The 17,212-nt window shown below is 54.4% G+C and overlaps 1 protein-coding gene across 1 annotated transcript in view; it reads left to right on the top strand.

Annotated features, from left to right (window-relative positions):
* Positions 1–1,550: 1,550 nt before the first annotated feature.
* Positions 1,551–17,212, top strand: part of Prrx2 (paired related homeobox 2) — a 38,060-nt gene continuing 22,398 nt past the window's right edge. Inside the window, exon 1 of the mRNA XM_057755500.1 lies at positions 1,551–1,885. Coding sequence (XP_057611483.1) covers positions 1,642–1,885 — 244 coding nt within the window. The 5' untranslated portion in view covers positions 1,551–1,641. The remainder of the gene's footprint in view (positions 1,886–17,212) is intronic.

A 17,212-nucleotide genomic window follows, 5' to 3' on the forward strand; every position in this document is an offset into this window, starting at 1 on the left:
CTCTGGAGGTGGAATTACAAGTACTTGTTAGCTGCCCAACATAAATCACGCTGGCCCTCCGTAAAAAGCGATAAACACTCTCAACCGCGGAGCCATCTTTCTCCAGCTCTCTGTCTCCTATCTTGCTGTAGGAGGCCTAGGGTTGCAGGTGCTGCCCTAATCTGGCCCTGACTGGGGTTTTGAATCACCGTGCTTGCACCGCAAGCATTTTTGCCAAACCAGCCATCTCCCCAGTTCTCATTCCCACTTCTTCACTCCTCTCAATAGCTTGTTTGGCTAAACTGCTTGCTGGGGGTCCAAGCACTGAACACGGGGCTGGAGCCAGGGCATCTCCACGGTGCACTGATGCAGGTCATCACTGCCCCACGTACTCAGAATGGTGACTTCATGAAGAGGTGAAGGATGCCACAGTGGCCACCGTGTTCCTTCAGACCCTAACAGGGCACATTTGGGCTCTGGGCCTGCAACAGCTTGGACAGAGTGATTTTAGTAGTTCTCCCAAGCTCTAGAAGGAGCCCTTGGCTTCCTGCTTCCCGTCCCGTCTGTCATGCAATGGCATGGAAGCTAGATCATCCATCAGACCCTTTGCTACATTTTCCCTGAATCCGTGGGCAGAGACCCAGGGTGCCACGTGAGTGGGTCAGAGTCTCCTGGTGTCCTTCGAGGCGAATCTTGGGAGGGTTTCCTGACACTCCCTCCTCCAGACCTCCTGGTGGGTTTTTGTTTGGTGCTACGATTTCATGTCTCTCTGACGGTAGCAAGGGTACAGAAGAGCAGGACGGCCTTGGGGTAAGACTCCGAGTATCCGGAGCACTGAGAGTCTCCATTATTCTCACCCAGTGCCATTTTTCTGGACTTTCTTGGAAAAGTTAAAAGATAGACCTTGTCTGCCCTGCCACCCCCACCTCTCATCTGTCCGGCTTGCTGAATCTCTCTCTTGTGCACCCCAGCAGGGAAGCTGGCCCCTCCCAGCTTTGTTTTCCTTAAGGGGAATGCTGGGGACAGGCGCAAAAGTGTCACCCACTGGGAGATGAGAGAAATGGCATTGGCTTCCATCCCAGAACCTTTCTTTCAGCGTGGAGGAAACAGGGTGGTCCTCAAAAACCTCCGATTCTTTCCATTAGGGTGGGGACAGTGAGGGAGAAGCTGGGAAGCGTTCAAGGCCGTTCTTGGCTACGTAACAAATTTAAGGCTAATCTGGAATATATGAGTCCCTTTCTAAAGCGAAGTGGACAGGACGGGAGGGGATCCGTCAACTTTCTTGGAGTGTTCTCCCCCCGCCCCCCCCCCGCCCCGTGCAACATACAGAGACGGATTCCCCACCCATCACCTCCGGGAACCCTGGTTGGGGGATTTAAAGAGACACCCCCCTGCGGGACTCGGCCACCCTAAACTAAGTCTGGGAGTCCGAGGACCTCGTCCTGGCCCCGCCTCCCGCCGGACGGCGCAGGACGCGGGGAGGAGAGCCGGGGAGGGGGGACGAGGTCCGCCCCGAGAAGGGGCGTGTGGCCCGGGCCGCTGGCTAGCGAGCCGTCCGCCAGTAGGGGAGGGCAGAAAGTTCGCGTCCCCAACCGACGGACTTGAGCGCGGGTGCGGCGAGCAGCGGGAGGCGGCGGCGGCCGGCAGAGGCGCGGCCGGGGCATGGACAGCGCGCCCGCCGCCTTCGCCCTGGACCCGCCGGCGCCCGGCCCGGGGCCCCCGCCCGCACCCGGTGATTGCGCCCAGGCGCGCAAGAACTTCTCGGTGAGCCACCTCCTGGACCTGGAGGAGGTGGCGGCGGCCGGGCGCAGAGCTGCCGGGCCGGTGGCGGGGCCCGAGGCGCGGGAGGGAGCGACGCGTGAGCCGTCCGGGGGCAGCAGTGGCAGCGAGGCGGCACCGCAGGACGGTGAGTGTGCGGCGTGGGAACCAGCCGGGGGGGCTGCGAACTTGGTCTGCGGGACTGGGAGCTACCGGGATCCCTTCCCTGAGAAACTCGGGCGGTGGGGCTTACTGGCTGAGGGATCCCCGGGCTGCGGGACTCCGGGGAGGGCGGAGGGACTCACTGCCTGTGGGGATCCAGTCTCTGGGACTCCTAGGCTGAGGAAAGATTATGGGACCCTCGGATACTGGGACCCCCTACCCCCAGCTGCTAGATCGAAGCTACAGAGACCCGTGGCTTACAGGATCCCTGAGCTGCGGGACCCCGACTGTGGAACTGGGATGTGGGACACACGTTTTACGATACTGTGGCAATGGGCCCCAGCTCCAGGAACCCGCTACCTGCGGGATCCCAGCTGTTAGCTTGTTCACAACGGGAGCTACAGTCCCAGAAGGTACTGCCCAGTGCTGAGCTGCTGTTGTCTCAAAAGCTCCTTCTTCGGAGGGGACCCTCTTTGAATCAGATCCACTTACAGTCGTGTGACTTTATGAAAACTCGCTGCCCTTGCATCCCATACCCACCTACCCTCAGAAGCTGGTGCTGTTGGGGAAACTGAGGCTGTGAAAAGGTCAAGTCACTGAGTCAAACTCGATTCAGCCCCTCTGAGCTAAGACAGGTCTTATGGTTTGTGGGGTGGGCCTGCCTGCACAACCACACCCTTCGGTTCAGTTCGGGGTGGAGGAATTCTCAGAGTAGGATAGCCAGCTAGGCCTGTTTCCCCTGCAAAGGTTAAAGGTCATCTGGAAGGGGCTTTAAAAACAAACAACCCATCCAAATACCCCCCCCACACACACACACACAATCACACAGGATTGTAGCGTCTTCAGCTCTGTTTTTCAAAAAAGATGGAGACGTTGGTGGGAAATAAAGATGTGGGGCTAGGCTTGGGGGAGGGGCGACTGGGAATGAAGGATTCCAATGACACAAAAGTCCCAGTCTGGACCCTGCCGGTGAGGAGCAGGGCAGGGGGGGGATGGCCAGAATCACCAAAACCACCTAGGTGCTAGAGAGGGGTGTCTGAGGCTAACACCTCTGTCCCCTAGCTCTGGGACTTTACTGTCCTGCTGGCTGTGCTGAGACACCTGACTGTCTATAGATCCCCAGTGTGTGAAGAGGTGATGAGAGAGGAGTTGGCATCTCCCCACCTCCCCTCCCACCCTAAACACTCACTTCCTGTGCTAGACTCAGGGTGGGAGGGGTACTCAGGCAGGCTGGGAGCCTCTGCTTTCAGTGGAGAGGGCATCCTTGGAAGCCAGAGATGACGGTGGCGCTCTCTGAAACCAAGCCTGTGAAGATGTGTGTCCTGGGACATCCAGGAAACACCGCCTGATAACATCCACTGTGGCCAGACCGGGTTGGGCAGCCATGCATGGCGCTCAGCCCCAGGAGGTCCCTGCCTTTGGTGCTGGTGACCACTTCCCACCACTCGCAGGGGCCCGGCTGCTCTCTTCCCTCGGGTGTTGGGTGATGGATGATGAGTGAGCTGACAGTCCCTGGAGTCGGGTTTTAGATCCTGGATGGAAAAGTAGAGGGAACAGGGCCAGTTCCGGCCAGAAGAAAAGTGAGGTGTGATATGCTCCGTGTTCTCTGGTTTCAGCTTGATGACTGAGGCTGTGGCATGGGACAAAGGGAAGAATAAAATCAAGGTGATGGGGACGAAGGAGAGCACACTGGCATTCTGGTATAAGAGGACGGAGGTACTGGCCCTCGTAGGAGACAGGCTCTGATTTCTTTGTCACATAGCCTACCACGGAGATTCTCAGTCTGTGGGTTATGACCCCTTCACCAAACCTCTATCTCCAAAAATACTTACGTTATGATTCATGTCGTAGCAAAATTACAGTTACGAAATAGCAACGAAAATTTAATGGTCAGGGTCACCACAACATGAGGAACTATATTAAAGAGTCGCAGTGTGAGGAGGGTTGAGAACCACTGGTCTTACAAGGTCCCTAAATGGACCCGCCCCCCATGCACACCCCGGAGAATCCAGATTGCCAGTGTCAGCTAGTGTGTGAGTGCCCAGATGGTGCCATTGGCAGCTCTAGGAAGCTGGGTGGGTAGTGGGTGCCCCCTGTGGCCTTGGTATCTGGCCAAACTCATGAGAGCTGCCAGACTTTTCCTGGGGTGCAGCTTCTTGCACACTGGGGTGTCTGAGGACACATGACATGCTGGGTGTGGGGTCAGGTGGGAGATCCAAGGCTGGGCTCAAGAAATCACTCCTTGTCTTGGAAACTATATCCAGTCTTTGCTCCTGGGACAGCAGTGGTTCAGGGCTACCTTGCCAAGTGTCCCTCTGGGTTGGAGTCTACAGACAGAAGGTAGAGGAAGGAGGCTGAGGTGACTTCCTGTTGTCCCCTTGGTTAGTTGTTCCTTTCCACATTGATGGTTTGGTTTCACAGTCCCAAGGCCTCCAAAGAGCAGGAAGAAGGGACCTGTCCTTTCCACATCCCTCTGAGCCCAGCCTGAATGGCTGGAACCGGTGGAAAGAGGGTACCAGTTGGAGGAGGAGCTTAGAGGCCCGGAGTACACAAGGCCCTGTTTCCATCCCCAGCACTAGAAGGGAGAGAGGAAGGAAGGGGGCATGGAAGGATGGGAGGAAAATAGACAGACCTTGGGGTGCCAGGACTCCCCCGCAGGGCAGCACATGTGGGCAGCGGGCTGTGCTTTAACTCCAATCCTGAGCCTTTGGCACCTCCAGGGCACAAGCACTCTTGAAAGCCAATCTCCCTGTGGCTTCCGCAGGGTGGAGATGCCCCATAATAGAAACATACAGGTTACTGGTGGGGGGAGAGAGAACTCTTGTTTTCATCCTGCCAGTTAAAAAAAACCAAGCCAAACCAACCAATTGAGCAACAAACTAAAATCCTTTTGTTTTTTGAAAGTCACTGGTAGCCCCAGCCCATGTCTGCCAATGACGTTCCAAGCCCTTGCTCCCCACAGAACTGGCTGAGTAGGCTGAGGCTTCGCTAGTGACTCAGAACAAACCGGGGTCTCAAGTTCCTCCCGAACCAAATGCTGAGCTATGCCAAGCACGTTAGGAAAATAAACCCTCGTTCTCTGCCTTTGCGATGGCATACAACAAAAGAAACCACATTAATAACCTCGAGTTTCTTGAAAGCATTCCCTCCTGTGGACAAGGCGGAAACCAGGCCATGGACACGCTGAGAAAATAAACATGGCCCCAGGAGCTAGGTGGAGAGGCCTGAGTCAGGGCAGGCTGGGCCCTGCTTGGTGTTGGTACCTGTTTGGAGAAGCTTAGGATGCTGGGTTGCCAGGGAGACTAAGTGGATCTCACAAGGGTTGTATGGGTACATTTTGGGTGATGGGACACCTGCAATCCGATAAGGTCCTGGGGGAGCTGGGCCCTTGTAAGCTGAGTGGCAGCTGGTAACTGGGGGGACCTGCAACTTCTCTGCGCTAAACGGGGCCAGAGGGCCAGCTGGAAGTGCTGAGGTATCACTGGGTTTCAGAGATGGTAGACTTCCAATCTATCAATTTTCATTTCATTTTTATCTTGGTTTTCTGACTGTCTGATGTTGCCCAGGCTGGCCTCAAACTTGCTACATAACTGAGACTAGCCTTGAATTCCTTATTCTCTTCCATCACCCCGAGTACTGGGGTTGTAGGCACGGACTGTGCCCCATCTTCAGTTCATCTTTGCTGTGCTAACACATGGCTAGTCTGGGATTTACCATGGCCCATTTGTAAGCGCACACTCCAGGAATATCCTTGTACTGCAGAGGACCCTTTCTGCCGCACCAGTCCCCATTTTACTTTCCCATGAACCCGACCACATGAGGTCCCTCTACAGCGTCTGTCCCTTTGTGTCTGGTTATTTCGTTCTGAGTTCACCCATGTGCCATGGGTTCAAACTCCTGTCCTTTACAGGGCTGAATGGTGTTCCACTGTGTGACTGGACCGTAGTTCACTTGTCCACTTGACAGTGGACGGTGATTATGGGCCGTGCTTCTGCGAGCATGGGTAAACCTGCAAAAGTCTCTGCTTTGAATTCTTTAAGGTGTACTTCTCCTCATGGAATTATTAGGTTATGTGGTAATTCATGATTAATATACATGTTTGATTTCTTTGAGACAGGGTCTCTCTATGTATCCCTGGCTGTCCTGGAACTCACTCTATAGAGCAGGCTGGCCTCGAACTCACATAGTTCTGCTTCCTTGAGTTCTGGGATAAAACCATCTGCTAGCACTGATGGCCATAGCTAATATTCTAAAAATTGTGTGTGTGTGTGTGTGTGCGTGCACACGTGGGGGTGCAGGCATGCATATAAAAGTCAGAGGACAGCCTTGGGTGCCCACCTTCACCTCCCATCTTATTTGAGACAGATTTTCATTGGTACAGTGCACACCAGCCTCACTAACCTTCCAGCCTGTAGGCACTCCCCTGTCTCCACTGGACATGCAGTTTTCCATGAGTTCTTGGGATTTGAACTTAGGTCTTCACACTTGCATAGCAAGCTCTTTACCCACTAAGCCATCTCACCCGCCTCTCACGTTTAATTTCCTAAGAAATTGTAATGACGTTTTCCACAACAGAATTTGACCAGTCTCTTCATAACTGATTTGGGGGCAGGGTACTGGCAAAAACTGGCTTGTAAGATAGGAGCGGGGCTGGGGGGATAAAGGGCTTTCTCAGAAATGTGCCTTTGAGAGGCAAGCTTGCTCTGAGGCTGCTCCCCCCCCCCCAAGCCATTCTTCCATTTCCTGAAGGACTGCACTCAGAAAGTACAGGATTGGAATGTCAACACCTGAGTCCAGCTCCCGGCCTTCACTGCTCTTGCCATGAGTGACTCCAGACAAGTCACCATCTCCTTTGGGTCCCCACTGGAACCACGAGTGGGTGATGCACATGGATAGTTGTGGGGTCCCTCTCCATAGTTCTGTCCAAGCTAGAAAAAGTCCTGTGGTCATTGTTCTTTGGGACACAGCCCTGAGCTGGGCCTGGTGCCTAGGACCTCAGGCAGGAGAGGAGGTTGCCTGGTGTGTGCCCGGAGCGTGGAGAGGAACTTGCAGTGGGCTGGGGAAAGAAGGGACTTGCAGCGACTGTCAGGGCAGCTGGGACAGGGATCAGCCCCCTTTGTCTTCAGGGACAGCACCTACTGAGTAGCTCCTCACTAGACTCAGGGTGCTCGTCCTCCTCCATCTAGGAAGGCCTAGGGGTGGTGCTGGAAGTACTGCCTGGTGCCTCGGTCTGACATGTTCACATCCACCCTCAAGGTCTAGCTAGAACCCTGATGCTCAGTGCAGCCATCTGCAAAGTGGGCTTGCAGCTTAATTCATTTGTTGTTATTGGTGTGTGTGTGTGTGTGCATGTGTGCATGCGTGCGTGTGTGTGTGTGTGTGTGTGTTTGATGGCTCTTGGGTGGAGGTCAGAGAGTTGGATCTGTCCTTTCACTGTGCGTTCTAGGAACCAATATGGACATCAAACTAGTCTGGACATTGAACTAAGGTTGGCGGGTTCATAAGCGAGCACTGTAACCCACTGAGCCATCTTGCCAGCCTGTCATCTGTAGAATGGGAACAAGGGGTGTTCCTTATGGGGGTGGAGCAAGTCCTAAGCAGTTCTGTGACACGTAGTAGGTGCTCACTCAATGCAGAGTTTCCAGGCAACTTCTTGAGGCTTATGGTTCTCATAATTTGAAGGCCCAGAGAGATGGAACCACCTGCCCAAGGTTGCTCACAGCTGGGACAGACGACCGGCTGGCATTGGGATTCTAAGTTCAGGCATTTTTTTCTCCAACACAGCCCAGCATGTGGGTGGGAGAAGCTAGGAATAGCATCTCCATGGATGCTGGGGAGACTGGCTATGAGGCTTGGGAGCTGAAGGGGTGAGGAGGTGGGGGACGAGACTGGAGGACTGATGAGTAGAGACCTGTGTGCAGGACGGGGTTTCTGAGCACTTGGATAGAAAGGGTGAATGATAGCCAGGGGTGGTGGCAATGCATGCCCTTAATCCCAGCACTCAGGAGGCAGAGGCAGGAGGATCTCTGTGAGTTCGAGGCCAGCCTGGTTTATAGGGAGAGTTCCAGGACAGCCAAGGCTACACAGAGAAACCCTGTCTCAAGAAAGGAAGGGAAGGGAAGGGAAGGGAAGGGAAGGGAAGGGAAGGGAAGGGAAGGGAAGGGAAGGGAAGGGAAGGGAAGGGAAGGGAAGGGAAGGGGTCATGAAGTCAGGGAAGATGTCAGGGAAGACCAGAAAGAACTCTGTGGCTTCATGATGCCTCCATTCCAAAGAAGTGTGGCTGACTCCAGGTGGAGGCAGACTGGAGGGTGACTTAAGGGAAGCTGGTGTATTCCTGAAAATGTCATAAGGAAGGAATCCTAGGGGGATGGGGATGGAACTTAGTGAGTGGCATACTTGCTTAGCACAAAGCTCGCATTAAATTCCAGGCACCACATAGAACCGAGCGGGGGTGCACACTTGTAATCCTAGCATCAGGGAAGTGGATACCGGAGGATCAGGAGTTCAAGATCATTCTCAGCTACATAGTGAGTTCAAGGTTAGCCTGGGCTACATGAAACCGTGCATTCACAGGGGGGCAGATTCTGTTGGATGCCTGGTTGGGAGGCTGAGAGAGGGCAAGCAGGACGACGTGGAGATGGAGCTGAAGACGGTGTGAGGCACATGGAGAATGGCTAGGATCCCACAGGCACCTCAGTCAAGTGCTGTGTGTTGGCAGGGTTCTCACCTGCCTTGACTTCCCTCCAGCCCTGTGACATGGGTCCTTTGATTACCCCCGTTTTATAGAGAGGAAAATCGAGGCTCAGAGAACTATGTAACAACGTTAGTCACACTAGTCCTACATGAGATTCCAACCTGGGTGTGTCTTGTCCCAAAGCCCTTGATCAGTCCCAAATCATCCTTCTCATTTTGGAGGTACTGAAATGCAGGCCCAGGACTGCCACACATCCCCTGACAGGTGTGGATACACTCGGAGGCCATGAGGTAGTTCAGGGAGGGAAAGAGAACGGAGCACATCCAACCTTGTGACATGAGCATGAGGGAGAGTGACGGCTGCCCGGCTTTGGGGGAGTTTAGAGATGAGAAAGTGGGGAGCCTGCTGTCTCTTCCCTTCCTAACACCCATCTCCAGACACAGACCCAAGACAGCTGTAGAGGGTTCCAGTGCAGGAGCGTGGCAGGAGGTCCCCCTCCCAGCTCCCCAGTTCCTGTCCATCAACCCAATCCACCCATCTTCGGCCTGCCCACAGATCCAGTCCTTCAGCCATGCTCTCAGGAGCTGGCTTAGAGCAGATGGAGTGTTTTCAAGAAAAGACCGACTCCAGCATCCGTCCTCCCAAAGCACCGTCTTTCCATCCGGGAATGAGCCTTTCGCTTACAGTAGAGAGAGTTCCCCAGCTAACAGAAATTTACCAGCTGCCCTTCCATTTTTCTCTGTTGTAGCTTAGGGGTGAGAACGTCGTCACCTGCTAGCATTTGGGGACCACATGGTGAGCTGCCTGTCCTGGACTCACAGTCGCAGAGTGACACACAGACCCGCACACACATGCCCCACCTGGTGTGTGCATGTTCACACACCCACAGTGAGGCTCCAGCAGGCCCAAATAATCCTACTAGGCTTTTTGGACGAGGCTGGCTCTGGTCCCCATAGAGTGGCAGAGCTACCTGGCTGGCTACATGGACCAAGGGTTAAGTATTCTTATGAGGTGTTGAGTAAGAGAGAGCTGTGGGGCTTTCTGTTTAGAGAGAGCCGGGGGGGGGGTGGGCATGCCTCCATATCCTCTTGTGGTGGTCAGGACCACAGACTGGGCACCATTGGCACCCACTGATCCATCAGAGAGGGCAAGGCTTGCCAGACTGAGAGGAATAGCTTCCTGCTACCACATAAGAGGCCACAGTCTCCATGGCTTACTGGTTTCCCAAACACAGCAGAGAAACCCCTAGGCTGTGACCACTGCTTCTCCATTCTCCCCAGAGATCTGAAAACACCGGTGTCCTGCTTGCCTATAGCTTGGGTTCCTCCCACATCTGTTTGTTCCCTGACTGACTCTCAGGAGGGGGTGGGGTGGTGGCGATGACAGGATGCCATCCACATGGGGCCCTTTATGGGTAATGATATTTTTTATTGTGCCCTAAAAATGAAGCATGCTCTGGAAGAGATTAGCTTGGGGCTTTCTTTAAGATGGATTCTGCTTGCCTGTGTGTGGGATGGGCAGCCAGGATGTCTTTAGTCTTTAGTGGCAGGAAAGGGTAAGCAGAGGTAGGGGCTGAGCTGAGTCCTGGGAGGTGGTCCTCAAAGAAAAGCCCCGTGGAAGACAGCAGAGGAGCGTCAGGCTTGGGGACTGGGTGGCCTGGAAGCTTCCGTAGGGGGACACTTTTCCCTCTGATCCCAGAGCAGAACAAAATCCTCTGTAGCTCAGAATGTGGCGGTGAGAGCATGTCATCTCCATGACATTGCTGCCCAAAAAGATGTAAGAGGGGCCCTAGACAGGGCCAGAAAGTCAGAGTGTCTACTTGATCCTACCCAGCACTGCCTCTGAGCCTGGGCTCTGCATCCTGTGTATGAAATGAGCTAGTTGTACCATCTGTTTCGGGCCATATTTGATGAGATTCCAGCACTCACCTGGGAAGCTGGTTGAAATGTATTTACAGACTCGGGAATCAGAGTCTGCATGCATGCAAGTCTCCTCTCTGCAAGACTTTGTGCTTATTTTAATTTGATTTAGTTTTTAGGACCATGATCTTGTGTAGCCCAGGCTGGACTGGAAGTCATTATATAACCAGGGATGACGTTGAATGCTTGCTCATCTTCCTGCTTCCCCCACCCCAGTCCTGGATTGAACCCAGGACTTTGTGCATCTAGGCAGAGCACCCACCAATTGAGATACAGCCCCGACCCCCACATGAGTTTGGTACCCTGCTAATGACTGATCTTCCAGAACCAATTGCATCTTATCACTTCCATTTCCTGATTGAGAAACAGCCCTCTTGGTGATGGAGCATTTGCATAGGGTGCCATGGAAACATGAAGTCGAAGGATCTGGAGGGGTGACTGCACGAGAGAAAGGGTCCCAAGATCTAGCCGGGATAGCTGCATCTACCCACTGTGTTTGGCATTGCCCAAGGCACCCTGAGAGGTTGGGATAAAGCTTGTGATGGGCCAGAGTCCTGGAAGGATCCCCACCCCCAGTGTCCTGACTGTGCTCCCACCTCCTGCTGTGGTGCCCGGGGAGGGGGGGGCAGCTGGGCTCAGTTAGAAGCCTCATCACTTCTGGCACTCTGTTGCCCATCATCCTAAGACCCGCTTCTCTGCAACCCTCCCTGTCTTGCCCATCACACCTCCTGTGGCTCTCCTGGCAGGGGGTGGGGGGTGGGGCCGTCCCTGGGCATGAGTATCTGCAGTCCCCAGTGGCATAGCCATTTCTTTCCAGATTTTGTTCATCAGCCCCTCGACCCCCTCCTCCCTGTCTGTCCTCCCCACTACTGTTCCCCCATGCCAGCCTCCCTTCTTGCCTTGGGCGCAGCCGTTCACATGCCAGGGGATGGCGTTATTAAAAATGACATTTAACCAGGGCTGGAATTACCACTCGGATGGCTGCAAACCTCGGAATCAAAGCAGAGCCGCGGGGCGGGTGCGCCTGGCAGGGGCCTTGCAGCCTTCCCGCCGCCAGAGCTCTGCGAAGGCTTCCCACATAAAACCCCCGCAGACCAGCGAGGTCTTGAAAGCCAGCGCACCTCCTTTCATTAGACTAACAAATAACACGTAACAGAAAACATCTGTTCACAGCAGCCCTAATGCTCTCAAGATGGGCTGCCGGTGGCTGGTCTAGCCAGTGGGCACCCAGAATGCAGGGTGCAGGTTATGGCATCCCTGCCTGACCTCATCCTACAGCCGTGGGACCAAGATCCTGCTCCTTTTCTTTGTATCTTTCAGGCTTAGCCGTTCACCCTCCCTTCTCACTGATAAGGATTTGTAATCTGAGGGTCTGTATGCAAGGAGGTGGGACCACTGGCTGACAGGCACCACAACCCTGACATTTAGGAGCGATATGGGTTCAGAGAACTACAATTACAAACCCTGTCTGAGTCCTGGCCCAGGCCCTGAGCCAGCGGTGTGATGTTGCTGCATTGCTCAGAGGGCTTCCTGCTACCCCCCTACACACACACACACACACACACACACACGCACGCACGCACGCACGCGCACACACACACACGTCCAGCCTAGTCTTCAGAGCGAGAGGGAGAATGAACCTCCTGCTCTTATAGAGGCTAGATGCCCTGCAAAAGCTCCCTCCACCACCAGCTCTAGTCCCCAGAAACCGGAGAGGTCCTTTGCTGCACACATTATTGAAAGTTGGAGGCCAGGAGGCCACGTACCCTCCAGAATCATAAGTCTGAGGCACACAGCTCAAATGTGGAGAAGGAAGGCCCGCATCCCACACCAAGGGGAAAAGGGCTGGGGAACATACCAGCACTAGCTGCATGCTGGCACCTTGCTTCACTTCCCTTCGTGACCAAACCACACAAAGAATCTCTGCCATCCCCTGAGAGACAACGATGCGAGACTGTGTCTCCCTTGCCACAATCAGCTCTGCCCTCTCGTTTAAGAAAGCTAGATGGGGCCTCGAGAGATGGCACAGAGGTTAAGAGCTCTGGCTGCTCAGCTAGAAGTTCTGAGTTCCCAGCAACCGCGTGGTGGCTCACAACCATCTGTAATAGGTTCTGGCGCCCTCTTCTGGCCTGTAAGTATACATGCAGAGCACCCATACGTAAACTAAATAAAAAAGAAAGCTAGGTGGCATTCATCTATTGGTCATTTATTCATTCTGCACACAGGCACCTTGTTGCTATATGCCAGTGAGCTGGCCATATGTTTCCCCTGAGGGCTTGGAGTCCAGCAGGGGGTAGCATAGATTCCCTGCCACTCTACCTATGGCTGGTTTGTCCTGGCAGCCTGTGGTGAGGTGGAGCACTGCCCCCCCCCATTTACAGCTCAGGGACCCAAAGTGACTTCAGCATCTCTTCCTAGGGACTGCAGTGGCCGTGCCCCTCTGTGCATGGCTGCAGATGGCCAGGTTGCTACAACGTCCTCTTTTTGATGTTGCCCAGGCCCTGTCGGGGTTGGATTTCTATCTGCCCTCTTTCCGCCAAGAATCTGCTTTCGAGAGATTTGCTAGACTCCCTGGCTGGGCCTGGCTGGGGCTGGGGGTGTGCAGGACTGGAGGAAAGGGGTGATGAGTTTCTTGAGACATCCTGTTTTAATTGGGAGACCAGCCTCTCCCGCAGAGCTGGTTCCCTGGGCACCACAACCCAGGGAGGAGAGTGTCTTGCCTCTAAGCGGGAAATGACGGAAGACAACAAGTTAAAACTGCCACTCTGGTTTCATTGGGAAGGGAAAAAGAGAAGGCTCAGATCTAATAGCAACTGAAAGCAGTTCGTTATTTAAAGAAAACTGTTGCTGGGGCTGCAGATTTGGCAGGAGAAGATGGAGGGGGTCTAGAGCGGTCTAGTTTCTGTATCAAGGCAGGGGAAATGAGGGCAGTGCCTTGGTAACCGGTCCCTTCTTCCTTGCCTGTCTTGGGTGTCTCACTCATGCAAAGCCCATGCTGGGTCCCGCAGTGAAGGAACTGCCTGGCTATCACCAGCAGGGACAATTGAGGGAGCTGTTCTAGAGGAGGGTAGCATCTCAGAAGGGACCTAGAGCCAGAGTGAGGGAGCAAGAGAGGGGTCCTGAAGGCGCTGGGGGAGGGAGGAGAGATACAGAGGCTTCGGGTGGGGAAGGTGCCTGACTGTCTCTGAAGCAGGAACGAGAGGCAGATGTCCCAAGAGCATATCCTTCAAGAGTGGCCATTGTTAGAGCCATGCCTGATGATACAGACTTGTAGTGGAAGCTACTCTAGAGGCTGGGGATCTCGAGTTCAAGGTTTGTGTGGGCCATTTTATGAGGTCCTGTGTAAGGGTTGGAGATGTAGCTCCATGGTAGAGCCCTTCCTATGGTGGAGGCCGAGGCCCTGACTTCTGCCCTCAGTGCTGCGAGAGAGAACAGAGAGAAGATTTTTCTCATTTTCTCTCATCAAAAATTCCCACTTTTGGTGTATGTGTATTGGGGATACTTCCCCACATTTGTGGGTCTCTGAAGTGTGGGAACCACTCCCATAATTAACAAAGGTCTGATGTGGAAATAGCTGCTGTGTCACAGTTACCCTGAGCCTTCTGGGAGGGGCTGTTCACAAGCCCAGCTCAGCCTGGCCCTGCTCTGAGACAGGAGGGCAGTGTGGCGCCCCCATGTCAGGGACCCTCAGAGGCGCCAGGAGACCTGTGTGGGTGGCTGGGGCTGAGAGAGAAGATGTTTGCTGCTCCCAACACCTGCCCAGTGGCTTTGCTAGTGCCTGACTTCCCAGCCCAGGGTCTCCACCCACAGGACACATTCTCACTGGATGTGCCTAGCTTGCCCTGTGGCCCGGGTCCCCCCAGAAGCAACAGCGCTGTTGAGCTGCAGCCCCTTGCTTGGCTGAGGCCGGGCCTGCTCGTTGCTCCCATGCAGACAGAGGCATGGTGCTTTATTTTCCGTGGCATCCATGTAACCGTAGCTAATTTCATGACAAATGGCATCCCTAAAATACAGCACAACTATTTTTATAATGTGGCGTTTGAGGTTAAAAATTCAAATTAGAGATTAATTGCCGTTTCCAGATCTGTGGATAAGACGGCTTTGGATCGACGTGTGTCCCCAGAGCTGCACGAGGCATTGTACCATGTCTAGAATATGCATGCGCATATGTCCATACACATGCCTTGGGGGCCAGCACCGTTGGTCAATGCAGTATTTGCATTCACTGGGGTGCTGACCTCCCTTCCTGATTCCTTCTTTACCCAGGACTCAAGGGTCCAAGTAGTGATCAGGGCAGGCTCCCCTCTGCAGAGATAAGCAGCTCCAGAGTTTGGGGAGCAGATGACAGAGGGAATACACAGAGTAGGGGCGTCAGAGAAGAAAGGGAAAGGGCCAGGTGAACCTCCTTCGCCTACTCTTGGTTTCCCCGGCCACCTCTTTCCCGCAACCTCCAAATCAGAACCAGATGTCAAAGTGAGGTCTGAGGCAGGATGGATGGGCGAGGTGGGAACTCTGCCAGGCAGGGAGGCATGCCAGACCAGCTCTGTTCCCAAGAGGGTAGGTGTGGGAAGGGTGCCCCTCAACACACACGGATCAGTTCAGAGCCACACACACACACACACACACACACACGCACAAGACTTCTGGTCTCTGGGGAGCTCAGTCGTAGCTCTCGGCTTGGTGGCCACCCTGGAGACCTGAAGTGACCCTCCCTCCACTGTCCCAATTTTTGAAGATGGATGTGATGTGGCTATTGGGGGTGGAGTCAGAGAGCAGTATCTCCCCGAGGGGGCTGTCGGCCCAGGGCTTTGTCTGTGTGTCTAAGTCCCCAGAAGAGGAGGTCCAGGGAGGCTGGTACTGTTTGGCTCCTTGGAGCCAGAGGCTTCCCTCTCTGAGCCTCAGGGGGAAGGTGAGGTGGTGGCCACACCTGCCCCAGAGGTGAGGGTTGTGATAAAAAAAAAAACTCACGCCCCGTAGCTTGTTGCGTCCATACCTGCCATCATTCTTACTTCCATGACTGTTATTGGCAGCGCCTGCGTTGGAAAGAGAGAATTCTTTGTGCACACAGACACACCCTTGGCAGCTGCTGGTCCCAAGGGACCCTCATCTTCTCAGCATAGGGATGAGGGAGTGTCCCAACCCAAACCAACTCCATATTAAGGCAAAAACTGTCCCTCTGCCTCCAGCCCACCCTGGGGCGGGGCAGGGAGAGTAGGGTCTGTTTAGCTGGTCTTTGCCTGGCAGGTTGGGGGCCAAGATGACGTGGGAGGTGCAGCTGTGAGTCCACCCTTGCAGGAGAGCTTTGCCTGTTCCAGGGGACAGCTACAGGGTCACCAGTCCTGCCCTCAGCCTCTTGTACAGCAGATAGACACAAAGACTTGGAAGAGAGAGGGGGGGCTCCATCTTAGGGTTCCCTGCTCCAGGTGCAGACCTTAGGTCGTGAGCCCTACCTCCCTTCCAGTAGCTCCTATGACATGGCCTGCAGAGCCACTGTGAGATCTCCGGGTGATGTCTCGGTCAGCATGGAGTCTCAGCTGCACCCTGCTTTGTGACAGTAGTTAATAGTCTCTGTCTTAGGGGCCCCTGCTACCAGGACAGGCTGCAAAGATCCATATGCCCTGCAGCTACCAGAGGGACCCACCAACTGGCATATGGCACGGACAGGACTGGGCACCCAGGAGAAAGCATTCCCAAAGCGGGTCCATTTGGTGTGGTTCTGCACAGATTAGATACAAAGGTTGTTCTAGGGGTGGAGGCATACCACCCTCATCTCGTCAGGGTGGGGACAAGGGCCTTAGCATGCTGTAGCTCAGGCAGGATCAGGGTGTCACCTACAACTACTCAGAATCTGTCTCAAGGACCGAGATAGTGTGTCAGTTAGCAGAGCGCTTGTGGAGTGTGCAGGAGACCCTGGGCTCCACCCTAGCACTGCATAAACCAAATGTGGTAGCACACAGCTGTAAATCCAGCACTCGGGAGGTGGAGACAGGAGAGCCAGAAGTTCAAGGCTGCACACGGTTCTGTATGACCTGCCTCTGTAGGAAAGGACAGAAACAGAGACAGAAAGGCCCGTATAGAAATCTGGGCCCAGCTATGCCTCACACCACCTGCCCACATTTCCCAGTTACACGCTCTGGTTTTGCCTAAGCTCATCTGCTCAGGTCCTCCCCAGCTCTTTCTCACTCTGGCTGCGAACTTGTTATACAGCTCGGGGAAGGGAGGAAACTGACACGCAGCTGCCAATGCTGGGGGCCTAATGGCTGACTTCGGGGCTGTGCTAGGTCAACCTTAGGAGCCTGTGGCAGCTGGGCACTCAGTGTCATGCCAGGCCTGCAGGACAGAGGTCCCTGCTCATCCAGAGCTTCAGAACCTGAGTGGCATCCAGCAGCGCCTTCTGTCTGGAATGTTTCCAACATGGATTGTTGGAGAAGGGAGGCTGGGGTTTCTTGCTTAAAGAGGAGCTGGGCACATGCTAATGAAATCAGAGGGCTCAGTTTAGGGGCCAGGCCTTTAAAAGGCAAATTATGCAAATAAGTACCACCTCTCATAGGTTTTGATTGGGGACAGTTCTTCCCCCTCTCCTGCCTTCCCCGCTAAGGGCTGAGGGTTTGCTGGAAGGGTTGGTGGAGACCAAGGCTACAGATAGTCTAACCTGCACAGCCTACCCGTGTAGGTGGGTGAGGAGCACAGACAGCCTCGT

Source organism: Chionomys nivalis, chromosome 22 (assembly GCF_950005125.1).
Source record: "Chionomys nivalis chromosome 22, mChiNiv1.1, whole genome shotgun sequence".
In the NCBI taxonomy this organism is placed as follows: Eukaryota; Metazoa; Chordata; class Mammalia; order Rodentia; family Cricetidae; genus Chionomys; species Chionomys nivalis.